Source organism: Chrysemys picta, chromosome 1 (genome assembly GCF_011386835.1).
Source record: "Chrysemys picta bellii isolate R12L10 chromosome 1, ASM1138683v2, whole genome shotgun sequence".
Taxonomy (NCBI): domain Eukaryota; kingdom Metazoa; phylum Chordata; order Testudines; family Emydidae; genus Chrysemys; species Chrysemys picta.
This window is the reverse complement of record NC_088791.1, coordinates 98,369,230-98,396,926: the sequence shown is the minus strand read 5'-3', so window position 1 is coordinate 98,396,926 and position 27,697 is coordinate 98,369,230. Positions and strand designations below refer to the sequence as shown.

At 44.7% G+C, this 27,697-nt stretch overlaps 1 protein-coding gene across 1 annotated transcript; it reads right to left on the bottom strand.

Annotated features, from left to right (window-relative positions):
• Positions 1-20: 20 nt before the first annotated feature.
• On the bottom strand, positions 21-26,345 carry BPIFC (BPI fold containing family C). Its single transcript, XM_024100062.3, has 16 exons — positions 26,324-26,345; positions 22,140-22,268; positions 21,716-21,827; positions 20,048-20,176; positions 16,551-16,706; positions 14,559-14,622; positions 13,963-14,023; positions 12,895-12,986; positions 10,723-10,896; positions 9,903-9,956; positions 8,568-8,738; positions 7,896-7,963; positions 6,237-6,279; positions 4,346-4,409; positions 2,446-2,522; positions 21-1,083 (listed from the first exon to the last, which is right to left on the bottom strand). The coding sequence occupies exons 2-16, from the start codon at positions 22,243-22,245 to the stop codon at positions 1,042-1,044; spliced, it is 1,413 nt and encodes a 470-aa protein (XP_023955830.2). The 5' UTR covers positions 22,246-22,268; positions 26,324-26,345; the 3' UTR covers positions 21-1,041.
• Between the last annotated feature and the right edge of the window lie 1,352 nt (positions 26,346-27,697).

The following is a 27,697-nucleotide window of genomic DNA, read 5'->3' as shown; positions in this document are numbered from 1 at the left end:
TTCAAAAACTTCTTTTTAATTTCAAGTTTTTATCCCCCCTTCCCTTTCAACAGCCCCTTTTTGTCACTGCAAGCTGAAGAGCCAAGGGGAGCTAGGAACTCTTCCAGGTGGAACAAGGAGTAGATAGCACTAGGAGTAATTGAATGAATCATTAAAAATTTTTGCCTGAAGATTTCTTGAAAGTGAGATTGTGGAATAGTTGTCTCAAGAAAAGTGGTTGTAGCTGCATTTCTTGGCATATCTAAAACTTAGGGATACAGTACTAATGAAAGTGTAAAGAATAATTCTGTATTGTCGGAGCATGAACTAGACTAATGAGTCTTTTTCAGCTCTACGTTCTATAGTTCTGGAGCCTCTTGGGTACCCACTTACTATAACTAAAAAGACATCAGGGTAGTCCCTGTCCTGAAATACCACTCAGAAGAGCAATGGCACTTGGTCCACCCCCCTGATCAAACTCTGAGGAAATCCTTTCACACAGAACTCAAAAGATTTTAGTCCTCATAGGCACCAAGAGAGTTTTCAGCTTGAAGCACTTTTTGATAGCTCCCACTTCATATTAAACACAACAGATGCATTCAGCTGGAAGCAGAATAAGAAGTTTATGCTACAACCAGACCATTAATAAAGCAGCTGCCAACGATAGCTGTGTTTGCAGTTTGGTGGCATACATCCTTCCTTTTTTCTAAAGAATATTGAGCTTCCCAGGAAGTATATAGAAAAGGCTTTACTTAAACAGAGAGACTTTAACCTTTACAAACAGTAACTTTTGCAGCACCTACAAACTCCTGAATAACAAATGCTTCCCCTACCTAACCACAAAAACACACACTGTAATATGTTTTTTACATGGTTCTCTGCTGGATACATGCTAGTCAAGTCCCTCTTTCTTTTTGGCTTTTTGCCCAAATCAGAGCAGAAGTGGGAAGACTTCATTCATTTCCAGATTTTTTTAATTTAAAAACAAAGGGACAGTGTTCAGCCTTCAGGGTCATGTTGTTGGTTGGGAACTTCCTGATCATCCAAATGAGCTCTCCTTCCTTAGAGTTTGTAGTCAATGTCAGTGGAAATCAGCAGATAACCCTGAGGAGAGAAGAACATTCACAAAAGTGCCTGAAATTACTGATAGTTAAGCATCTGAATTTTCAGTTTTAATTCTGTCCTGGGGATTAAGGGTGAGAATCTTTACTGAAGAGAACTGAGACTTACTAGTAGCAACTTCAAGAAGTTCACAAAGGGATGGAGACTTCTACACACAGACCCATAAACTCCTTGGGGCTCTGCTGCTTTGCACCGCACTGCCAGCAGAACCTGCACCTAAAGCTCATGTAGCCAGCCATGGGAGTATCACTCCAGCTAACAGGGAACCTCCATTGACACACAGATGGTGTAGTGATGCTTCAGTGCCACCTCCCCACTCCTGATACCAGTGTAGTGTGACTAGAGAAGAAGGAGTGTGAATGAGGCTTCCATGTACCTTATCATTAGCTGCTGCATTGGCCCTCTTGGGGCTGTTGGCAGCCAGGGCAAGTTAGAGCAGCCTTCAGGTAGTTGCAACTTCTACCAGGGGACTGGCCTGCCACAAAGCTGTCCGAGGTTTACGGAACGCAACAGTGGCTTAAAAGTATCTTCGCACTCCCTCTCCAGAGTTGTGCTTCAGCCCCAACCAAAGAACTGGGCACAGTGTTTGGACTATAAAATGACTGCAAAGTTGGGAGATGATTGGAACAATCTGATTGGCTCATTAATTTTCTACAAATTAATTTATTATTAATTCCTGTTTCTAGCAATGCCCTGTGCACCCAAATTAAGGGCTAACTTCTCGCCCTGCATCAACATATGACTGCAGGAAGTGATGGTAGCAGAATATCGCCCTCTGTTTTTCCATTTGATTATTATATCAGCAAGAACCATTGAGGCAAGGGTATATTTGAGAGATTTATGACCAGCTGGGACACATACCCATAGGAGCTCATTAATCCTCAGGAAATGCCCTGCATCTTTATCATTATTACTATTATTATATATATATAAAGCTCCAGTTATTCACAATACACGAGGAAGGCCAAATTCTGTTTCATTTATGTTTGAGCAACCCTATTGAACTCAATGGGGTTGCACTGAGAAGATGGAGACTTGAATTTAACTTGATGGGGCAAATTTAGACAAGATGTAAAAAAGGTGTGTAACTCCTTTGACTTCCAAGGGGTTACTCTCACTTTCACCACATTTGAATTTGACCCATTGAGTGCATTTGGCCACTGAATATCCGCATATTTGGCTCCATTTTATTTTTTCCCTCAAAGAAAGAGAAATTTGTTCCTAAAGAAAAACCTTTATGGTATGAAATTTCTCATCTTATACCAAGGATTTTTACTGTTTTAATACTCTAACAATCCAGCAAAAGAGGAGTAACTCTTTTTAAGAAGAAACCCAGTTTCTCACCTCATTAACTTTAACAACAGGTCTGAGGAGGGTAATTTGGTCCAGGTTAGGAAGAGGGAATCCTTTCTTCAGTTTAGCTTAAAAAAAGACAAACAAAATGTATATAATACTTAATAATTATAACTTGCACTTCTATAGCACCTTTCCAAGGATCTCAAGGTGTTTACAAACATGAATGAATAAATCCTTACAACACCCCTGGGTGGTAGGTATGATCTACATTTACAAAGGGGCAAAGAGAGGTCAAGAACATAAGAAAGGCCATATTGGGTCAGACCAAAGGTCCAGCTAGCCCAGTAGCCTGTCTTCTGGCAGTGGCCAATGCCAGGTGCTTCAGAGGGAATGAACAGAACAGGTAATCATCAAGTGATCCATCCCCCATTGCCCATTCCCAGCTTCTGGCAAACACGCTAGGGACACCATCCCTGCCCACCTTGGCTAATAGCCATTGATGATCCTATCCTCCATGAACTGATCTAGTTCTTTTTTGAATGCGCTCCCATTGCCTCAGCACTTTGCAGGAAGTGCTCAGCACATTAGCTCTCCTAAGTGTCCTATCCAAAGTCACCTAGAGTTAGCAGAGGAATTGTGAACACTAGTCTTGTGCTCCAACCACTGGCAAACACCCCTTCTCCTTTGTCTGCACTGTCCAAGAAGGGTGAAAAATACATCCCGTTAAAGAGGTCCATGCACCCCTATTTTGAGGACTTAAATGGGACTTAAGTGATGCATAGACTTTATGCTGGTCCTCTGGATAGGGGTTATTTTCACTCAGAATGACTGGCTAGGTTAGCACTTGGAGCAATGATAGGAATTTCCCCATAAAACTCCTCCAGTGTGCCTCATCTGTTACTTGTAGAGACCACCTCTAGAGATAATAATAATGCTGCCCCTTTTCAATCCATGTAGCTAGTCAAAGTTTGGGACTCTGAGGATGTTCCAGTAGAGAGCAGAAATTCATGGTAGGTATTTCTTTGTTCATTTACAAAGAATGTACAAAGTGCTGTGTCTCTGAATGCAGAAAGACATAGCAGAAAACAGCTTCTTTTTCTCACAGCACCAAGGGCATTCTTTTAAGCCTGCACCTTTGACCCCCAAAACCTCTTGTAATGGATACTAAACTGTAGACAGGATCATGACACCTCCCACTCTCCCAAGTTTCTTCCAGGGTCAAGCACTGTGTTTTCAGCTGCTCCTTCTGTCTGTCTGTCCTCTGTGTTTTGCTGAGTATTTTGTGTGTATGAGGGAGGGCAGAACTCGTTCACCCACTCAAAAACTCCTGGCCAGGTTCACAACCCCCTTTTATTTTAGGTGAGGAGTTTGTGATTAATTCATTCTGAGAGTTACATTAATTGAAGGGTGCATTCACACTCAGTCTAAAAGAGGTTGTTATCCAAGCAGTCACTTGTATCTCTCAGCATAACAATAATAACACTCTTGTATAGCATTTTTCATCCATAACACTCAAAGCAACTTTACCAATGAAGTCAATATCATTACCCTCATTTTACAGATGGGGAAATGGAGAGGGGGAGTGATTTACCCAAAGTCACCCGCAGGGCAGTGGCAGAGCTAGGAATAGAATCCAGGTTTCCTGAGTGCCAATCCAGTGCCCTATAATTCAATTTCTATGCCCAGTGAGTCCTTGGTTTCTCTGATGAAACTTCAAGTTAGTGCCAGTTGTAGTGGTAGTTTGAGAAATTGGCTGATACCCGCAACTCATTTCACATAGGCTACCGGCAGATCGTAATGACATCTTGTCATTTCTCATCTGAGTTGATGTGGAAATGGTCCCTAATGGTGAAAAGCCCCATATCACATTACCAATTCCTGGAGCCATGTAACAGTTATTTTGTTAACAGAGATCAGGGCTATTAAAGGAACTGGCCACTATCCTTACCATTGGCTGCTGGGATTACTCCATTCCGTAAAACGTAAGACAGGAAATTGTCCAAAAGTGAAACCTGCCATGGGGGAGAAAATGGATTTAGGGACCACTTCCTGATATCTACGAAGCTGCTCCATACTAAATCTTGGATGGAGTTTTAAGAAGAAGAGTCCTGCTCACGTGAGCAGACCTCATTTGGGTAGCCAAACCCACAAGTGACAATGACCTTTGGTTCTTGAGGCTTGGGGATGATGTAAAAGATACAGAACATGAGGCTCTGGATCTCATTACCATGCTTGCAATAGTTTCATTTAAAAGAATCAGTTTCATTTACTTGCAAGATAATTTATCTTTAACTGTACAGCAGTATCTGGGAGATTTTAATTCTCCTCTGCTCAGCTTCCTAGAGCTCACCAGTTGTCCTCAGGATGAAACTGCTCTCTATGGGAAGCAGGGTTTTTCCCTATTATGTATTTCAGGCATGTGTGACTGGTATTGGCTCCCACTCCTTACCTTAATGATGAGAATCTGTGCTGAGTCCCTGCACACCACCACTGCCTGCCTGCCATTCTAGGGCGCACGTTCTAACCTACAACCAGGGCTGGTTTTGCCTCCATGTGGAGCCAGCATCTGACCGGCATGGGCATGGTAAGGGGAGTCCTGGGGGGCAGTCAGGGAGCAGGGGGAGGGTTGGCTGGGTCGGGAGTTTTGGGGGGGGCTGTCAGGGGGTGGGAGTGTGGAGAGGGATCGGAGCAGTCAGGGGACAGGGAGCAGGGGGGGTTGGATGGGTCGGGAGTTCTGGGGGTCCTGTCAGGGGGCAGGGAGTGGTTGGATGGGGCGTGGGAGTCCTGGGGGTCTGTCTGGGGGTGGAGGTATGGATAAGGGTTGGGGCAGTCAGGGGACAGGTAAGGGGTAGGGTCCTAGGGAGGCAGTTAGGGTGGGGGGGGTTTCAGGAGGCAGCAGGGCTAGGGCGGGGTTCTCCCCCCCTCCTCTTTTTTGGTTGTTGAAATATGGTAACCCTAGGCGAGGGAGGAACGGGGGGTCCATGGGGGCCAGCGCCTGCATGCATCCGTTGCAGCATGCAGGAGCCCCCAGAGGGGGCGCGGCTGCTCCCTGCTAGTGGCGCCGCCGCCGCCGCCTTTACAGGGCTGCTGCCCCCCTGCGCTGCGCTGGCTCCTCCATGGCTGGGGCTTGCTGCTGCCGCAAGGGGATGCTCTGGCTCTCTGGTAGGCGGCTGCTCCCTGCCGAGCTGCTGCAGTGGCCCAAGCCCGGCAAAGCCAGTGAGTGGACTCGGGGCGGGGGTTGCCAGGGCGAGGTGGGAAGGGCTTGCAGGGGGGCTGTGCACCCTCCAGGGGAGTTCAGGGGGTGGGGGTGGGGAACCTGGTCTGGGGAGCAGCCCCTGGGCATGGCTGGCCCCTGGGCAGGCTGCCCCTGGGGTCTATAAAGGCTCGTTGGGATTTGCCCCTCAATGAACCGATGTGCAGGGGAGTGGGGGTGGCGCATGGTGGAATGTTTTGCCTAGGGCGCAAAATATCCTTGCACTGGCCCTGCCTACAACATGCTGCTCCTCCTACTGCTGCATTTCAGATTACTGTTGTACGCTTTGTGGTCATAATTTTAGTGCCTCTCTGATGAAACATGATACATAAAGAAGAGAGATTGGAAAACATCTCATTTTTAGGAGCACTGAAGAGTTGCTGAGAAGTAGTACTGCAATAAATATATATACAGCAGAAAGGATATTGACAGAGTGAGTTCCAGAAAGAGAGAAAAGAACCACCCAAGGATGAAGTCTAAAGATTTAGAAATGCGTGTAGGGAAATTCTGCTCCTTACTCTTCAGACTGACATTTTCCCTGAGATTCTTTACTCTTGTTTTCTAGACACTGAAACCATCAACTTACCTCAAAGAACCCAACACTGGAGTCGGCCAAGAAGAGGTGGAATCTGAAAGGAAAGTAGTAAAAGAGGAGTCATTATAAAGGATGAAGGCACATTGTTTTAGTCATGGACAGTCACCCTCAGTGACTTCAGGTCCTATGATATTCCCATGACAAGACACTTCTCTATGGCAATACATCCTACATGCTGCTTTCCACAGAAAAGAGCAGGAGTGTTTCTGTAGGGCATTGCCTGGAATGTGCACAGAAATGTGGCCTGGGATAAGTTTATCCAGGATTGTGAGTGCACTTCTTCCTCTATGTTTCATTGTGTACGTCTCACTGATACATACATTTAACTGCACCAGGTCAAGCACCAAAGATCCCCTGGCTCTCAGATCCTACTGAGAGAAATGTGCTACAGGAGCTAGGCGGTGAAATTCCACTTGGAGAATGTTACTGATGGTGATGGCTTAGCTGAAAAACGTTCAGAAGTTCAGTTCAGTTTGCAAGCTTTCTGAGGTTCGCCCACTGAAACCTTCCTCCCTGTAAACCATTCTGAGGACTTCCTAACCACACCCTCCTCGTTAGGTTCCTGACACCCCACTACTCTCCTTAGGAACTCCCTCCTGAGAGTCTCTGGAGTTTGGACATCTCTAATTCTTCTTGCCGGTTACTGTCTTTCTAGACAGGATTCATGTGAGCTCGGGTTCCCATCACCCTACTTCATAAACGAATGGGTGCTTGGCACTCAGAGTCTGATCCTGTCAGGTGGGAGGGACAGACCATCATCCATGCTTTTAGACACACGCATTTGAAAATCTGGGTTCTATTTTTTTTAATGAAAACTTAAATTCTATAGGAAATGTCATGACTTCAGATGACAGCTTTCTGACCAGTTGGGAGTCACAATGCCAATGCTTGGAATCACTACTGTAGCATATACATAGACCAGCCCAAATTCTTTCCTGTGTTCTGGCCCCTTTGCCCTGCTCTGGTCGCACAAAAGGGCTGGAAAGCAGCTGGATCAGGCCTCCTCCATGTGGGGGAGCTATCAATGATGCAGAATCATCATAATAGGCCCCTGTGCCGCCCTCCTATCCAGCCTGACAGATGGGGCATGCCAGGAGTGGGGAAGATGTGTGACTGGGGCACAATGTGCACCAGCTATCCCCAGCTGGCAGACAGTGCCTGGGAGGCTGTTCACAGCTAGCATAAGTTAGAGCAATGCCAAGGCTGGTCTAACTTATGCTGGGACTGGTGCAGAATGACCAAGCAAATCAGGGAATCATAATTAGCTTCCCTGATGGGCCCTGCCTTTCTCTGGTGATGAGCTGATCTAAGCACAGGAGAGAATCTGGGTGAAAGATTTTAGACTAACAAATCCAACAGAGTTTCCTTTACTTAGCCCTCTATAGAAAAGTACAGAATGAAGCAACAGAAGAAGATTCAGTGATCCTAAAATATGGTTGTCTTTCATCCACAGGATTTGGGCAATGTAGCCAAAAGCATCTCAGGGTCCCTACCCTTGTGAGAAAGAAGTTGAATTGCATTGGCAGTCTTTTCCTCATGCTGGACTAACTGCATAGCTAGGCTGACACAATAAAGTCCTGTTGTGTCTTAATACTGGGATCACTAATGTTGCTTCCTGAATGGCCTCAGGTCAAGCTGTCCTGTGTTTACCTGTTCAGACATAATGAGCCAATCAGCTTCTGTTCAAATATAGTCAGACTGGCACTGGTGTTCGCTATCTGCAGGAGAGAAGAGTCTTGAGTTACTATATCCATATAGAATGGGGTCCTCTTTTAGATTCAGACACAAATATAGTCTCCGTATATCATTTAAAATGCAACAGTTCCACCTTCTTTGATAAATACTGAAGCTGTCTCATACAGTGCTACTTTCTGCCTGATTTGGGGTTTGTGTACAGTTCAGCCTTGATTATCTCAATGTCACTGGCAATATTTAAAGTATGGACAAGTGAGATTTTCATTAATCAAGGACATTTTCAATGTAATGAAGAGATGTCAGGGGACATGACCCATTGCTGTATAACAGGGAATTCTAGAGAACTAAGCTTCAGATAACTGAGGTAGTAATATAAGTGGGTTTTTATTCCTCTTTTAGAAAACTCACCTCCCAATAGCAATACCTGCCAGATTGTGCCCCCAAACATTTGTGTTCAACCCCTGGCTGAAATTAATGGAATTTGCTTATTTAAGGGCAGAATTTGCTCCTATGTGTTGCAGGTACTGACCTCTAGGACCTTCAAATGCCTTGGTTTCTGGCAGTGTGGAAGAACAAACTTATTTTAACTCCTAGATGGAATGTAATCCTCTGGTCCATGGTACTTACTATGTTCACTGTAAAGATGGATTGGGTGGTTGAGTCCGGCAGGACAGCAAGCACCTCCATGGTGGCACAGATTTCTAGAGTAAAGGTGTCTGTCTGTAAACTGACCACAGGTGCAGCAGCAGCCCTCAGGTTCAACATTGCGGGCCGTGCCTCTACATAATACTTGGCAATCTGTAGGGTTTCAAGGCAAAGAAGGAGAGTCTGAAAGTAGCTTTTATATAGAACAAATCTGAATAGCGAACTTATCATTCATTAAAATAGTTATTTTGAAAGGGTTCCTGAAGATCAAACTTTAGACAAGGTGTTAACATGATGGTAGATTCCTTATGGCAACAGGAATAGGAATGTCTCCTGTGATGATGACCTGATCATCTTGGCCATATCAGGAATGTGGAGGAAAGTCCCCTCCATTACCAGAAGCCCCATTCCCTTCAATAGATGAAGGAAAGCAATTTCCAGAGGAATAAATTCTAGTTTGTGAACATGTCTGAGAAAAAGGAAACATGAATATGGCACTCAAACAAGCCAACAAAGAGGCTGAGGCACCAACGTATCACCATTAGAGTGCATGGTGCTTTGCAGATAGATATGATTATGAGGAACTTGGCTTAGGAGCGTGGCTACTGCATTTATGATGGGAAAAAATCTATTGTCACCCTGGAAATAGACAGGAACATTTAATCCCTAGAGCGCTGAGATTGTTTAGACACATGCTCAGCATTTGGTACTAGTTCTTATATCCATTTTCATTCCCTCAGTTTGTCTCTCCAGCCCAGCAGGAGCCCAAGCTGCCTCCTCACTGCCCTCTGCACTCCTGCTCTGTCCATCTTCCTCACATAAACTAAAGGAGACCCCACCATCTCCCTTGTCCTTCCGTAGACCACATGCAAATGTTAGAAGTTGGCACCTTCCTCGCACAGGCAGAAAGCCCAATGCTTCCTTCCTGCCTACCTGCCAGCTTTGTTTCCCAACATGCAACCACTTTGCTATTCATTAATAGCTCTTCACCACCATCATCATCCTGAGCTGCTGATGCACACTCTCTCCCACCTGCTGGTCCATCAGAAGCCAGCAGCCAGGTGACCCAAATCATGCAAATTTGGGCAGAAGAAAGGGGTTCTTAGCAGAGATGTCGTGGGGCCAGTTAGGACTCACTCGGGGCAAGAGTTGTGACCTGGACCTGCGTCCCAGCCACTGGGCATCTTCCCCTTCTCCAACACAGTCACACATAGTGGCTCCACCAAACTGTTGGAGATTAATCATTACTCAGATGACACCCACACTGGGACTAGCTATGGTGGTTTCTTAAGGGTTCGCAGAACTAAAGATACCCACCTCAGGAATGATACTGCCAAATGTCTCCGTCGTTACATTAAAATAACTGGAAAGCTGCAAAACAAATGAAAGAAATTATTCCATCCTGTGTGAGCTTCATGTCTAAGTTTTCTTTAAATCTGCTATTTATTGCCATTTTATTGACCCAGTGCCTTTGAACCTTGGAAAATTCCTAGGGGGAGTCCTAGAGCCCTGAGTCAAATTCTCACTAACGTGCCCAAAAGAAAAAAACCCGCATATTGAAGAAACAAAGATTAAAACCTTCTGCAGAAATACAGGTGCAATATTCTGCTCACATTTGGGCCCGTAGCCGCCTGTTGCTGGGATATATAGAATCCACTGGAGACAGGTCTCAAAGCTCTGCTCGGCCTCCCAGGTACAGGCAAAACTGCTATGCTTTGTGACATCTGCTCAGCCCACAGGTAGAGCCAGTTCAGTTCCAGGCATCCCTCCTCGTACTTTGAGTCAGAACAGGCTCCTCAGAAAGCTGCCAGTAAGGCAGCAGAGTCCCCAGAAATGAATTTCCTTGTCCTTTTCAGGAGCATATGGTTTAGATCTGTTACATGTCATGTTTGAAGGTAAATTGTGCCTATTTTGTACCTTGTTCGGTGGTACCTCTGAATTTGGCCTGACAAATCTAGATACTACATAATGGCAAAATAAAGAATTAGTATTAGAGACCATGATCACACTCTGATAACTGCATGGCTTGGTTAGCACTGAGCCTGTAACTGCACTGCAAATGAGTTTGTAAAATCCCCTTCTCTGAAGGACCATACCTGGAACTTTTTTAATCCCTTCATCTGCAAGTGCCACTCACCTCTTCTACGATGGTGATGTTGAAGGCCCCTGCTGTGTAATAAGCCAGCGAGGCAGACCTAAAGAAATACTCAGAGATGCCAAAGTAAAGCATGGAATCACTTTTGTCTGGGAGAATGAAGGGAGCTGGTACAAAGGCAAGGTCAGTCCAATTTCCAACTGGATAGATTGCGCCCTGCAAAATATTATTGTCATTTATAAAATCAGAGCCTGTCAACAACTCTGAATGCATTTACAATGGTGGATCTTACAGGGCCCTCCACAGAGAATGCTCTTGGCCCGTTTTTCAAAGATGCCCGAGCATCCACTGAAGACACCAGAGGCTACTCAGGGGTCAGCATTCTAGAAAATGAGGCAACTTATTTCTGTGCCTAAATATTGATTGACTTTAGGCTCTGTAGTGGGGCGAGCCAGTGCTTGTGGCTCCAGCCCCGCGTGGGAGTGCCGAGGCTCGGGGCTTCCGGCTCACGGTGTGTAGACTTGCCACGGGCTGGATGAAAGGAAGCAGCGGCCCAGATCCAGCCCACAGGTTCCCCAGCCCTGCTCTAAGGGTTTGTCCACAAGGATACTTAGTGAGAGGCAAGCTGGAGTCTAGATCTACAAGCATACTAGCCTATCATGCACTAATTGGCTGTGTGGGCCCTACTATCATGCACTAAAAAATTCTCTAGTGCTCCTCCTAGTGACCTACTAGGCCAAAGCTGCCAGAGCCTAAGCCATACAGGGCTTTACAGATCAAAATCAACACCTTGAAATGCACCGAGAAACAAATTGGTAGCCAGTGCAGGCCAAGGAGCACAGGTGATGTAGAAAGAAAAAGAAATATAGGAAAAGCCAAATATACTTGGAGTAACTATTGCATGAACTATAACATTACCAGGAGAGAAACAGTAAAGGTTTTAAACTCTGAAGTGCTGAATATTTCTGAAACTAGAATATTTTAAAGAAAAAAAAAAACCCTATGTATGTTTTTACAAAACAAAACAAAATTTAAAATGATTTTTTAAATAGTGAAAATACTCAGGATGTTAAAAATCCAAACTATGTATCCACGTAGTAAAACTAGACTGTTTTTACACTTCACATAGCATGACAAGAAAATCTTACTACTCAGCATCACACCTAAGCAAGATGCAGCATCCCTCATGTTTCCCTTAGTTGAAGGAATCTCTCAGGGTCTGGAGTCTTAGGCTTTGTCTACACTGGCACTTTGTCAGCAAAACTTTGTCGTTCAGGGGTGTTAAATAAAACACCCCCCTGAACAACAAAAGTTTTACTGATGAAAAGCGCCGGTGTGAACAGCGCGTTGCTGGCAGTAGCGCTCTCCTGCCAACAAAGCTGCTGCCGCTCGTGGGGGGTGGAAGTTTTTTGTCGCCAGGAGAGCTCTCTCCTGCCGACAAACAGCAGCTACACTGTGTGCCTTTTAGCGGCACGGCTGTAGCCTTGTAGTGTTGCCATAGCCTCAGCAGTACTCTTCAGACTTGGCTTGCTCTTGTTCAAGAGCTCTCTCTGTCTACTTCCTGGATTTGTTGCTTAATCATTGCTCCTAAAATGTACACTCTCTCTTCCTCTCTCGTTCCAGGGTCCTGATCTTCTAATTCATACAACTCCCATTGAAATCAATGGACAGGATAATCAGGCCCCAGAAATCTACTTCCCTCTCTTCTCCTAGGGTGGGTTACATGCTGTGTTTTCCCGCTTTTCCTTTCTCTCTTTTTCCTTTTAACCTGCTCAGTCTTCTTTTACTGCTCTCTACTTGCTATGGGAAACTGACCAACAGAATCAAAATGACCCTGTTCCGTTAATGTATTTAACAATCATGTCATGTTTCTACAACAGAATTGTTGGAAAAAACAAACTAAATGAGACATTGCTTTGGAGTCTCTCATCAGATTCAGATCATATGTTGAAACAAAACCAACCATCTGTTGTCTCCTGTCTTGGATTGTAATCTCCTTGGGGCAGGGACTGTCTTTTTGTTCTGTTTTTGTACAGCACCTAGCTCAACGGGGTATTGGGCCATGACTGGGGCTCCTAAGTGCTATGGTCATACATATAAACAATAATAATAATAATAATAATAATAATAAATAATAACCATGCCAATCTAACAAAGGATAAGAAGTCTATCAAAAGAGCACAGTTCCAGACAACTAGCATTAAAGACAATTACCTTTAAGTCCAGATCAATGTATGATTGGAAGACTCCTGGAGAGTTAACTAGGGAGTAGTCTATTTGAGCAAAGGCATCAATCTGGGTTGGGACTGTAAAGGCAGTAGACAAAACAAAACCAAAACAGCTATTAAGTATAACACAGCCAGTAATGTTTAATTAAGAGTGAATGCATTTCTTGGATGAGAAAATGCTCAAAACAAGGAGGGAGGAAAAAATCAAAACAAACGGTTGTGGTTAAGAATCCAAGGTGTTCCCTTAAGAAATCCCACTGACCAACAATGATTCAGACCCAACTCTCCTCTTGTCCCACCCAACAGTTAGTTGACCACTTTCCCCAAGTTCTGCTTTTGTGGGAAACTCTTCAGAACTGAAGGAGGCATTGGCATTTCTTGACACTGTCAACCACTTCTGAGCACATCCTAGGAGTCTGTAACTTCCAGTTGATTTCAATTGAAGTTCTGTGCTTACAGAGAGGGAAGAATGGACCCTTCAAATATTGTGGCAAGGAACGGGCAAGTACTACGCCTTTTGGAAACCTGCCTTCCTGAACACAGATGGGCCTCCAAGGATTCCCAAGGGAAGGGCGAGCTAGCAAGTGGAAAGCATTTAGGATGTTGTTTTATAAATGATCTGTTACATAAAAGAGCAATGTGCAGGGTGTCTCTGTGTGGGTTTTATGCTTCACAACTGCCATGTGCCTCCTGAGAGGATAAACTATAACCAAGCAGGCTCACGCCATTTGATGGAGTTCTGGGAGAGGATGCGTTTAAACTATTGAGGTATCTTGGAGCATCAGTGCCGGTTCTGGGTGTCTAAGAGGCTCCATTGCCAGTAGCAGGCTGAGAGTCAGTGCCCAAGAAATGTGCCAGAGAAGCCCAGGGAGAAAACAGTGCTGCAGATTGCTGAGACCCAGGGAAGTTTAAACCAACCAGGGACCCATCACAGCCGTCTGATGGGCACCCAGGAGTGGGAGCTCAACCGAGATCTGTGACAGTAGCTGACAACAACAAAATCTGAACAGCATAAGATGAGAATTGTAAAGAAAAGGCAGCGTCAGAGACTCACCCTGAAGCGTTCTGAGCTGTGCATCAATCTGCTGGATCCCTTGTCTGATGTTTGGACATGACTGTATAAAAATTCAGAGAAATTACATACTGGCTAGTATAGATTGTATCCTTCCCTCTCTAGTGGATGAAAGTCAGATCTGCTCAAGTAACTGTGATTATCTCACTCTCTAGTGGCAGGCCCACAAATTCCTATTTTATTCCTCATGATGTACGTATGCAGTTTAACTGACAACCATGATGTACATAGCCACAGATGTGTTGAGTATGAGGAGCATGAATGTAAAAAATAACTGAGCGTCATAGAAACTCCATGAGCTAAGTTGTTGGCACTGCTACAGCCCCTTTGTGCAAGTCAGCCAGAGGGAGAATCTGACCCTATGGTGTTTATGCTTATTGCCATCACCAGGAATTGCAGAGCTTATTTAGAAGTTGGTGCCAGCAAACGGATGCTGGTGCTGGTCAGTGCAGAATCAGGTTGTATTTTTTCTAGTTGTCAGGTAATTCCTTAATCAAGTTCAAGACTGTTGCCTCTGAGATGATGCAGTTCCATGTATTCCTTAAGTTTCTCCCTTTAAACAATTTATAAAGACTTACATGTGTATCCAAGCTCCTTTGAATGGGCTTCTCCAGGTATTTAGTAAAGAATTTATAGAGCCAGCTGGAGAAAAGAAAAAGAAGAGAAAGGCCATTGCTTCATTTAGTTGAACACTATAGTTACTGTGTGTCATACATCCTAATATACTTATAGGTGTAAACTGGACCTCTGTGAAATCGAATATCCTAGCAGACAACTAATCTAATAAGTGTTGTATTCATTTATTTGTAGGCCCCAGTATCACAACATAACCTGTACGAGGATAAAAGCCCAGTGTATATTGGACCTGTCTGTAATCTGAAAACTGCCAAAAGGCCACCTTTTGAATGGAGATCATTTCAGTGCTATGAACACTAAGATCTACGGAAATAAAAAGCACCATCAAGATTAGGAGTAATTAGACTGGGCAGCTGCATGGAGGCCTGCTCATCAGCCTCAGCTAGGGGCACCAGCCCCGCCCCCTGCTCTTCAGTTAAGTGCCGGCCCCGCCTCCTCCCCTAGGCCACGCCCCTTGCCTGGTCAAAGGCCAGAAGCTGAAGGTTGGCTGTGTGGCGCAGCTGCTGCTCTGGCTGGTGCCATACTGTGTGCAGCCGTGGCACTCCTGTCTCCTCTTCCTGCTCGGAGCCCCGGCTGATCCTCAGCTCCCCACTGCCCTTCGACTGCTCACAGCCCGTAAGAGCTGCCCGGGCAGGGGGACCTGCTCTGGGGCTGATAGAGCCATCAGGGAGCAGCAACTGTATGTGGCAGAGCCCAGGAGCCTGGGCTGGAGCTGGTCAATCCGGGCTAGTGCAGGGAGCCCCGGACCCTCCACCAGCCCTGGGTGGCACACCCTTATGAGAAGGGTCATGGACCGGGGCTGCTCTCGGGCACCTTGGTCTCCAGCCTGGGCTTACTTCTGCACTGCTGCTGGCAGCAGGTGCTGCCTTCAGAGCTGGGTAGTCGGAAAGCAGCGGCTGCTCGCCGAGAGCCCAGCTCTGAAGGCGGTGGGACCATCAGCAGCAGTGGAGGAGTATCTGGGTAATGTATGACCTTTGAGCTGGGAGGAGTGGGTATGGCGGGAGGGGGGAGGCTAAGGCAAATTTTGGGGTGGCTATAGTCCCCACAAGGCCCTCCCCCCAGTACCACCTCTGGGCTCAGCTATAGGACAGGCCTTCTCATTCTCACCTATGGCTGAGGATTAGAATATTATCTAGAAAGCAATGAATATTAATGTTGAAATAGCAGGTGGAACAGCTCATTCATCCATGCTTTCTCCATCACTGTCTAAAAAGGGCTCCAGCACAAACCAAATGGCTGAAGCTGTACCACCAGTGTATGCTCCCTTCTGAATGACATATTTATTTTAATTCTCAGGGTGAACTTCAATCAAAATTTGGGCTACGTTTTCAAAGGGGCCTCAAGTTGGCCTCCAATTGTACAAGAAACCCATGCATACAATTTTTGCTGTGTTATCACCAACAGACACTAGTGATAAACTTCACAAGCACTAAATTCATTTACACTCAATTTGTTTGTGCAAATTACAGTTTGTGTACTTAAATCCTATCTTTTTTGTGTACACATTTTGTACTCACAAAATGAGATCATGTTCTGAAAATCTGGCCCAAGAAGACTAATTTTCAAACTTGGGGACCTGGATTAGGGCCTGCATTCTGGATTTTGGTGTCCACATTACCACACAGACTTCTAAAAATGTATCTGGGTGACTAATTTTGACAAGTGGGCCTTGCACCACTGACTCAGTTACTTTCCACTAGAGCAGTGGTTCTCAAACTTTTGTACTGGTGACCCCTTTCACATAGCAAGCCTCTGAATGCAATCCCCTTATAAATTAAAAACTCTTTTAAATATATTTAACACCATTATAAATGCTGCAGGCAAAGCGGGGCTTGGGGTGCAGGCTGACAGCTCACAACCCCCCATGTAATAACCTCCCGACCCCCAGTTTGAGAACCCCTGCACTAGAGTGTATAAAATCTCTTGCAACATACCTGATTGTTCCATTCAGCTTGACTTCCACACCCCTAATACTCATCTGGCAGCTATCCAGTGACATTGATGGGTGACCTGTGCTATCTTGTGACATGGTAAAGACTGCTGTAATAAATACTCCTGAAATGGACACTGTACCACTTCCGCTGTCTTTGCTGCACAGACAAAAACAAACTCAGTTGAAAAATCTACTTACAGGGAACATCCAAGAATCTAATGGAACAAAGTGACTCTGTTTCTTTCACTGAGGAGGAAATGAGATTGTTTTGCCCGTCTTTAATGATTAAAGTAGATTGTAGAGGTAGTTCCTGTAAAGAATCAGGTTCCACACACTAATCTCGAAAGTGTGAATGCTGGAATGATGTTGGATTTGTCAAGGTTGCCTAATGTCATAAATTCACAGAGACTGTCTGTCTGATCCATGCCAAATTGTGAATCTCCCATGATCTTTGTGATCTGTAATAACACTGACACAAGAGCCATGGAACTACAATAGAAAGAACTACTTAGGTTCTAGAGTGAATGTGATTATGATTTCCCCATAGAATGCAGTAAATTTTCCTTAGCCTGGAGTCCAAACTGGTGTCATTCTACACACTAGAACCATTAACTGAAAGGAACTGAAAGCTGAGCAACAAAAATGGACTGGAAGGACTGGCCTAGGAGGAACGAGTACAGGATCTGAAAATGTAGAGATCAGAAAAATGATGACCAAGAAGGGTATGATAAATGGCTCTTTGAGCTCTGGTCAAGTGAAAAATTCTCTAATTTGTTATTATTTATACAACGCAATATGTATGCATGGCACTTTATAGACAAGTAAAAATGAATTGACAATCCTTGCCCTTACAATCTAAATATTTCAAGAATGTAAATAGCATGGGAGAAGAATTGTACATGGTGGCCCACAGTGGTATGAATAGGAATAAAGGGATGAAATTTAGCAAAGGAAATTTAGGCTGAATATTAGGAAAAATATCTTAACTGTGAGGTCTACTAGGCCGTGGAATATTCTCACAATAGGATCAGTGGATGCCCTGTTACATGAGTGATTTCAAATTGATGAATACATTGCAGGGAAGAGTTCTTCACTGGCTGGAGAAAGGGACGAGATATGACCTAACACGCGTTTTCCCTGTTTAATTGTGATGATTCCATAACTAACTGTTTGGAGGCTGTGGATATACTCTGTATGTAACATGCCCTGTAACATTTTCTAACAAGGCACTGTTTTACAGTGCAGCTAGACTGCAATGACAGAGCAATTCCAGAGTAGCTAGGCTTTTTGATGATTTTAATTGCCACTAAGTCATGTCACTAGAAAGTTCACTACATGACGGGAGGATAATAACAGTGTAAATACCATCGGCTCAGTCATAAGCACACCTGTGTGCCTGTGCAAGATAGTAAGGGATGGGAGTATGGGAGCTTTACTTTCCTGTATGGGCTACCCATATCTCTGGAGCCCATGCCAGGATGAGAACAACATCCAGCAAGCTGCTACCTGCCCCCCTGCCATCCACAGAGCCCAGAGGGAAATAAACTAAGCCAGCAAAAAAGGCTGATGCGATTCCCTCCCTCATGGAACAAGGGGGAAGCACCAAATGGTGATTCTCACGTGTCACAAACTGGTTTATAGTCTGTTCCCGGGGCAACATAGTGATGTGGTGCTTCTTAGCAGGGCTGGATTGTAAAGTTACAATCTGGTTCCATGTAATTAATATACCTGGATTCTAATAAGTGTATGTAGGGGTGTATATTTTAAGAAGAAAACCAAAGGTGTAATACTGTGTAAATTAGGTATCTGACCTTGCAGTTACAATGTAAATACAGTGAGTGAGATCCTCACCTTAGCTCCAGCTCTTTTTGCTGGGTAAAAGGGCCAGAGCAGTAAAGAGGCCCTAAAAGCCCCATAGCTAGCTGCTGCAGCCACTGTGGAAAACAGCCATGAAGCTGTCCTTTTAACACCACCTTGCAAGCCATGGTGTAGGGGGCATGCTTTGGTTGGGAGGGGTTTGTTGAGGACAGGACTGCTGCATGCAGCACTTTGGAGATTCCAGTCAGCACTGTGATATATTCATCTGAAAATATAATATAAGTTATGGCAACGCACCCAGGGGTTGCCACAATTTAGTAATTTACACAGTGTAACTTGGAGAGACAATGTGGAAGGTAATATTTTTTTATTGGACCAACTTCTGTTGATGAGACAGACAAGCTTTCAAGCTTACACAGAGCTCTTCTTCAGGCCTGGGAAACACACTCAGCATGTCACAGCTAAATACAACATGGAACAGATTGTTTAGCATAAGTACATAACATATTTCAAGGGACCATTCAAGGGGAAGTGGCCCATTAATACCCCTCCAGATACAGGGAGGAAACGAAGCTGGGGGGAAGGAGGTTGATCAATGGGTTACAGATTGTAATAAACCATAAATCCAGTGTCTCTGTTCAGACCATGATTTTCACTGTCTAGCAAAGTCATGAATTTAAGCTCCCAGGCTTATCTTTTGAATAAGATAAGTGTTGTGCAAGGACTGATAGGTCAGATATAGAGTGACTGTTTTGTGAAAAGTGTTCACCCACTGTGTTAGTTAGTCAACAATAACTTACACAGTCCTGGGGGCCTCTCCAGAGAAGCCCAGGAGTGGGAGGATGTAAAGATGGCTTAAAGCCACCATAGTCTGCACTTCCCCTAGGCTGTGAATTCCATCCTGTGCCTCTTGGGGTATGTCTACACTGCAGCTGGAGGTGTAATTTGGGTAGACATATGCTAAGATAGCCATATAGTCACAGCTGCATGTGCTGCAGGACAGGCTAGCCATCCTCAGTACATACCTAGGGTCTCAGATGGGATTGTACTCAGGGCTGCTATCCCATCCCACCTTCCATGCAGCTGCCGCTATGCAGCTATTTTTAGCACACTAGTTTGATCAGGGTTAGTGCGGGTATGTCTACTCAAACTGGAAATTACACCTGTGTGTAGCTGTACCGTGGGAGGCATAGCACAGAAGCTCACTCACTGTAACTGTCCTTAAATTACAGTGCCCTTATTATTATAGACATGCGTCTGACGAAGTGGGCATTCACCCACAAAAGCTTATGCTGTAATACATCTGTTAGTCTTAAAGGTGCCACAGGACTCTTTGTTATTATTATAGAGTGCAACCCACTGTACAATAAACTTCCTAAACACTGAGTTAGCTAGCGGTCTGGACAATGCTGGCACGCTAATAGATCTTTGATCTTTTACTTGCCACTGGCACATCATTAGCGGTGGGATCTCAATTAACATCACAGTGTTACTTGGAAAGGAATGTCTCACACTGGAGAGCTCTGTTAGACTGAATGGCGTATGGTAACAAATGGATGTTGTTAACTGATAAAAAGTACCTGAACTTGGAAAAAGTGAGATTGGTAACTAAACTTTGTATTTTCCATTTTAATTTTTCTTCCACAAGAAAATACTTGGGATACACAGTTCTATACTTACAACAACCAGGTCCTGATGCTCCAGTTCACACTGAGGGTTGCGTAAGCACGTTGAGTTGATAGTTTAAGCCCAATCCCAGGTATGAGGGATACGGAAGCATCTGGGAATTCAATGGTGTTAATTCTTACCCTATAAAATCGGAAACAAGGATATTAGTTTGTGAGAATCTGAATCAAAGTTTAAACTTGATTCAGGGCCAAACTCTGCTTCTGAGAGAGAGAAATTCTCAGAATAAGACAGAGCCTTACCCCATGGCAGAAATGTCCCGCTCCAGCACTGGACTGAACTCTACCCCTCTTTCTATTCTGAATAAGATGAATGCCATGAATGTCCTAGTCATCAGAGGTTTTTAATAACAGGCCAAACAAACATCTGTCAGGGATGGTCTAGGTTTACTTGGCCCTGGCTCACCATGGAGGACTGGACTGAATGACCTCTTGAGGTTCCTTCCAGCCCTACGTTTCTATGATTCTATGAATGTGTCTCATCTCTTAGAATCAAGATTCTGATGTGAATATTTGAAATTATTAATATCCAATTCACTTTATGTGACTATTCTTGCAACATCTATTCGCAAATTGCTGTGTTGGAGAACATCCCTGCCAGTCAGCTTATTCACTTGACTAGTCCTGGGAAGCAAACACAAAAGATCATCGTTGAAGCGTATTCATTTAAAATGTTTGAATGAATGTTCACTAATAACATTTGCAATATTCACCCAGCTCCATCTATTACTAATTTCTAGAGACATCCGGTCCCTGCTTGTTGTTTTTCTGGAGATTGTATGGGCCAAATTTTCAAAGGGTGATGTCCCATTTGTATTTGCCAGTGTGTTTTCATATACAGTTAGCTCAAGTGTGCATGCAAATTAGGTAAAGGTTTAAGTGAACAACCAGCTGGATGTCTGTCTAACCTTTGTGCATCCATGTCTGTGATTTGTGCATGCATTCAAAGTAAACTGAGCAATCAAAGGCAGACTAACAGTTACATACATATATTTGCTTGAGACCCTCTGCCCTCCCCTTTGAAAGTTTGGTCCTGTACATTTTTAATTTTGTGTTTTTCATTACTCCAAATAATCTATAATTTCTGTATTACTTGTGTTCAGTGTTTGAGACTCAGTTTGCCTTCTGCATTTGAGATCTTTGAACCTGGTCAGTGACATACCTGCTGGCCCTTAGACTCATACTTCAGGTACAGCATGACCTATTCATCTGAAAATATGGGCATTTCCTGCAAAGATTCCTACCAATAAGTAGTATACAATGTTTACCTTTTTCTTTCTTATAACTGTGTTAGACTGATTTGCAGTATCTATATCTTAGGTGTCAATCAGCTATTAGGACATTTACCCAAGTCATGCTGGTAGCACAATACTTTTAATTTACTCTCACAGCTATATTATGAATCAGTAGCAAGTACCCCAGAGTAATCCAAAGTGCATTGTGGTCACTGGTAAGCTTTCTTTGACTTCAGTAGGATTTGCCTCCGGCCTCAAATCATAAATGTGTGCATTGCCCTTTAAATTATAATCAATGTATGACATGGTGTTATCGCCATGACAACACATAAGCACAGTACCTTAGAAAGCATGCAGTGTACTGACATTACATTGCAAAGAGCTATTTCGTGCAATTGTTTTTAAATACGCTTTCCTAGTTCGCTCACCCTGAAATTGTGTAGTCCACATCGCCAACTCCAGATTTCTCCTGGCCACTCCAATCTGGGAAACTTTCTTCTTTTATTCTTTGCTTCAGGATCTCCAGCCCGATCTCCTTGCCTGCAAGGGTACAGAGACCTCTTCAGCTGCTCTAACATAGTTGGAAAGTTTACACAATGTAGTCCAAGTTTAGGGGATTTCTAATGCTGCCCCCTTCCCTCCATATTTGGGAGTTGCTCTTTCACTGGCCCTGCCATATCTATGGAACCTTCTTCTCCCTCCCACCAAGCCATTCCCTCCTTACATTTAATCTTTAAACCTTCCTTTTCTCTATAGCGGTGAGCAACTCATTCTCAGGATGTTCTTACACTTTGCACTAAGGGCTCAATATAATAATAAAACCTATTGCAAGGTAACTATTGGAAGTATTACCATAGTCCAGCCCTTTCTGTGTGATCCTCACTTTGAGCCCAGGGTTAGCATCAAGCTGCTGGATGAGCAAATGTAACAGGAGGAAAAAATACCAAAACTTCAGCATCTTTTCCTTTTTTTCACAGCGACCTGTTGACAATATTTATAATTAAACAATGCAGATTCATGCGAAAAAGCCTCTTGCCTTACTAATGGCCTGAGGAGCAATTGCTCCCTTACTGTGGATTGGATATGAGTGGGCAGTGAGGATCTGGGGTCTCAGCCAGTGACTTTTCAGCATGCAGAAGAGCTTCGCTGATGCTGTTCTGCTGAGCCTACAAAGGCGCATAAACAGGCCAAGATCCATGGGCTCGGTATTCCTGCAGATATTAACCTTCTGTGAGAAATGGTGGATCTGGTCTATTCTGCCACCAGCCCCACCCTCAAGAGCGATGATGTGGCAGAGCAGGAACTACCAATGAGATGCAGATCTGTCCTCCCGTTGGGCACCTTGTAACATCTACAGTGGAGGATGTGGAGCCACGGCCTGTACATAGATCATCACTGAAATGCAGTGGCGGGTGGCAGCAACACACAGCTCACTGAACTGTAGAGTGGAGAAGACGTTTTGGATGAGCACACCTGGGCAAACGCTTATTCTTAAAGAAAGTGCCATTGGGTCTGTTTTCAGTGCATGGGGTGGTCTAGGCAGTGAAGAGTCTGTGCAGGGTGACTCAGCACCCCCGTATCAGGGCATAGCGGTCTGTAGCAGCTCTGCACAGCTCACCACTGTTGTGAGTGAGTGCAGCCAACCATGTTCTTTGGGCTTCTGTGATTGGAATATTGGAAGTGGAATACATTTAGGGCAAGGCTGAATGTCAGGAAAGCTTTGCTGACAGCAAGATCTAGTAAACTGTGGAGTGGAGTGGTGGAAGCCCTGTCACTGCGGGCTTTTAAAATTAGATTGGATAAAGCACTAGAAAGCGTATGGAAGGGAACAATCCCACAAGGAAGTGAACCGTATGAGCTAATGCAGGGGTTTTCTAACTGTGGTCTGTGGTCCACTGCATGGAGGGCTGACTGGTCACATCATGCTGGTTCTCCTTTCTCCCAGTGGCTATACTGCATTACTAGCAGCTAACCCAGGGTGGGCAAACTTTTTGGCCTGCGGGCCACTTAGGGGAATAGAAATTGTATGGCAGGCCATGAATGCTCACAAAATTGGGGTTGGGATGCAGGGTGTGTGTGCGGGCTCTGAGGTGGGGTTGGGGATGAGAGATTTGGGGTGCAGGAGGGTGCTCCAGGCTGGGATTGAGGGGTTTGGAGAGTGGGAGGGGGATCAGGGCTCAGGCAGGGGGTTGGGGCATGGGGAGAGGCTCGGGGCTCCGAGCAGCGCTTACCTCAAGCGGCTCCCGGAAGCAGTGGCATGTCCCTTCTCTGGAGGCGCGGCCAGGTGGCTCTGCACGCTGCCCCATCCGCAGGTACCGGCCCTGCAGCTCCCATTGGAGTGCTGGAGGGGGCCATTGGACCATGTAGGAGCTGAAGCGGGGCCATGCTGCAGCTTCCAGGAGCCGTGTGGTGTGGCCCCTGACCCTGCGCCCTGGCCGAAGCGGGGCCAAGCCACGTGGAGTGCTGCAGCAGGGCAGAGTCGCTGGTGCGGCTCGTGGGCCGCATCCGGCCCGTGGGCCACAGTTTGCCCACCCGTGAGCTAACCATATACATTAAGTGCTTGCCTAGTTTTACTTTTCCATGTAAGCAATTCCAGGGCCGCATCCGGCCCGTGGGCCACAGTTTGCCCACCCGTGAGCTAACCATATACATTAAGTGCTTGCCTAGTTTTACTTTTCCATGTAAGCAATTCCAGTAGTGACCATAGGGATGGTATGCAGAGGCAGTTGTGAATAGGAGGGGAGGCAGGCTGCAGGACAATCTTTGTGTGATGATGGCAGTCCACACTGGAAAAAAAGTTTGTGAATCCCTGATATAATGGGTCTTTCCTATTTCTAACTCAGTGGTTCTCAAACTTTTTGTACTGGTGACCCCTTTCACACAGCAAGCCTCCGAGTGTGAACCCCCTTATAAATTAAAAACACGTTTTATATTTAACACAATTTTAAGGTGGTATTTGTATTTTGTTAATATCACTTTTCACAGCAGACTTACTAGCTAGCTGGGAGGCATGTACTCGTGACCCCCACATAATAACCTTGTGCCCCCCACTCCCCCACAGTTTGAGAACCCCTGCTAACTCCTAGGGGGATCCTTTGATTTCTGGACTCATTTCACTCATAATCAGGGTTTAAACAGTCCAAAATGTAAAATTACTAGGTAGAATTAGTCCAAATTATGTGGGAAAGGGAGTGTTCAGTCTTTAACCTGCTCCACAGAACAATTTTGTCCTTTTAGGAAAATTTGTCACATTTTCTTTAGCTGAACATACATGGGTGAGTAAAACAAACAAACAAACAACCTCTCCCCTCCACCTCCCAAGATTCTTAAGAATACAGAGAAGAAAACACTTGTCATTTCTTTCCATTTTAAAATGTACCTACCCCTATAGCCCTAGGGACTTTTATATAGTAATTTAAAATCCAAAACTTAAAGACATGCCTTACCATAGCTAAACTCTGCCAACAAAATAACGCTGCAGAGTAAGACCCATCACACTCAACTGAACAAAGCATTCCTCGGCTCACCTCGTCCTCAGAAGCCAAAGAGAGGAACCTTTGCAGTGTGCTCTGGAGATCAGCAAGATCAGGATGTGACAGAACAAATGGGATAGTGAATTCCAGAGTTGAGGACTCTATACAGAAAATCCGCTGTAGCCAGGCCCGTCTCTTTTAAAGCAGGGAGTCTGGTGCTTAGTTCAAAGACCTCCACTGATTGCAGCAGCAGATGTCTCTCATGTAACCAGGACCCAAACCATTTAGGAGTTTATAGGTCAAAACTAACACCTTAAACTCTACTCCAAAATCGAGCTGGGTAAAAATCCCAAGATTTCAAAAAAAATTTTGTTCCACATTGTGGGGAAAAAACCCAAGGTCTTTTAACCTTTTATATTAAAAAAGATACTGAAAGCAACCCATCCCAAAATAGCCAATAGCTTGGTGATTTGGGTACTCACCTGGGATGTAGGAGACTTAGGTTCATATGCTGCCTGCTTGGGAGCTCTCTCAATCTCTCCTCTTGGAGCTGTTCCACTTTGTATAAATGTCAATTGGCAGTGATCTGGAGCTGGGTCTCTCTTATCCTAGGGGAGTGCCTTGACCTCCAGGCTATATAGTCTTTCTCTCATTATCAAGGGGGCTCGGATAATTGCTTCTAGTTGCTTCCCCCAACTAACCAACATTACCTGTCCTATCAGCACTGAAACTCAGCCAGCTAGCGCTCCTCTAACCCCCAATCTCTATCGGATATGGGGCAATTTGCTTCACTGCACCAGCTGGGTTAGCAGATAAAAAGAGAATTGTAAGAGCTGGGTGTTTTTTTCCTGACTGACATATACTTTAACTATAGCTATATAATATGCAAGTTACATGTTGACTCCAGTGAGTCTCACACATAATTACTCTGATACTTGTATCTCCAGTAACTGAGTATGATGAACAAAACAGCTCCCACATTTACATAAACCACTCCTGTAATTCTTTTTCTTTCTCTGAAGTACAGTTTTCAAACACCTTCAGTTCCTTAAAAGGAAGAGAAAAGGCTTCTTTGTTTCCATTCATGTAGATTTCCAAGCTTTACAAGTTCTTGTATGGACCAGCCTGCAGATATCTCAGCCTAGGCTCTCCTGTTTGATGTTTTATGGCTTCTTTGTGGACTAATTCCCTAAAAAGTTTAGATAAACCTTCCAGGAAAGGTTTCCATTTAAACAAGCTTGTGCACTGACAAAGACAGACCGAACTCCAACACAGTGTTACCATTGTCTTCTACAAGTGTTACAGTACAACACAAAGACTCAGAAGTAGCCAAATACTTGTTAATAGATTACAATGCGACTAGCCTTTAAAGCTGCCTCTGCAGAAAACTCCTTGAAGTCTATCAGCCAAAGTCTTCATTTGCAGTCTAGGGTGTAATCAGAAGACTCCAGACTGAAAAACTGTCTTCTTCTATTATGAACCACCAAAGAGAGCTGCTCCTGCCTGTACCCCAAATTCAGACAAGGAATCACTGCGCATAAAAACAAGACACAAAACATTTACCTGGCCCGTAGCTCAGCACAGCACGTTAGCTTTACACCACTACAATGACTGCCTGTAGTACACAGCCTGGCTAGATTTTTTCTAGTTCTCCTCTTTCTCCAATTGGTCTTTATTAGGGAGCGTCAGCATGTATGTTCTTTGCTGCTCAGTCAATAGGCAAATGACAATGCTAGATTAATATAGAGGCAACAGCTAGAAGAATTAACCTTTTGTGTACACTGAAATTCAACCTGAAGAAATGTCCATTAATACTTCTAGGGAAAAATACCTCCAAACCTATATTGACAATATGAGAGAGACACTAGCAGGAATAGTCCAAGAGATCTATAGAGGATAGTCAACCACGGAATGGATGAGTTTGCAATACAAGACATAAAAAAGGTCGGTTCATTATTCCTACCCCCAGCTCTAGTAGAAATAGCCACAGAGAGGGCCTGAGGGGAGAAAAACTCCATGAGGAGATGAGCCTCTGGCAGAGTTCCCCCCAAATCATTCCATGTTGGGACCTGTGTTTGATCACCCCATTTTATGAGCAGCAGTTCTCCCCAAGGAAACATGTGGAGTCCCAAAATCCCAGAGGATCCACTAAAGGTAAGGGTCATCTATCTTCCTCCTGTGCCCACTTTTACACACACTGCCCTCCACATGCTGGCAGGACTCCCCTGTGGATTGCAGCTGCCCTGGGGCATCCTTCCAGTAATCAATATTGCTAACTCTCATGCTGCATGATGCTTTTCCTTAAAGCCAGTGTGTATACACGGGCACAGGAGGATAATGAGGAATAAGTGTGTATATACAGCATCCTCTTGAGTGCTGGGAGAAGTGGAGTGTCTTCTTCCTATTCTGGGTAATAGTCAGGGGACTAAAATTTAAAGTATCCATATTCCCGAAGTGTGGAGTCCTGGCTGACTGCTCTGACATGGAGCTGCATGCCGATAGAGAAGTCAGGCCATTGTCCCCATCCAGGGCAACACGAGTCCAGGGTGGGAGAATACATCTGCCAGACCGCATTCCTAACACACCCCTCACTGAAAGGTGCCCCCCCCCCTTTTCTTATTCTACAGAGGACCCAGCCCTCTTTCTCCACCAGAGGCAGCTCTGTGGAGGTTACTATCATTCCAGTGTTTACACATCAGTTTACAGTGTTATGACTCTATATTCACAATGGAAAAAGATAGAACCTCAGGGATTGTTTTAATTAAAGTGCAGAATTTCAGATGATGGCAAGTGCAGCCCAAATGGTGGAGTTTCACTAAAATCCTGAGCGCTACTGTATCTTTTCAGCCCTATGATTTGCTGCTGTTCCCAGTGTGGAAGCAGTTATATGGGGGGATTGCGCTGTGTGTGCGTGTCTGTGTTTTTTAATGAGAACTT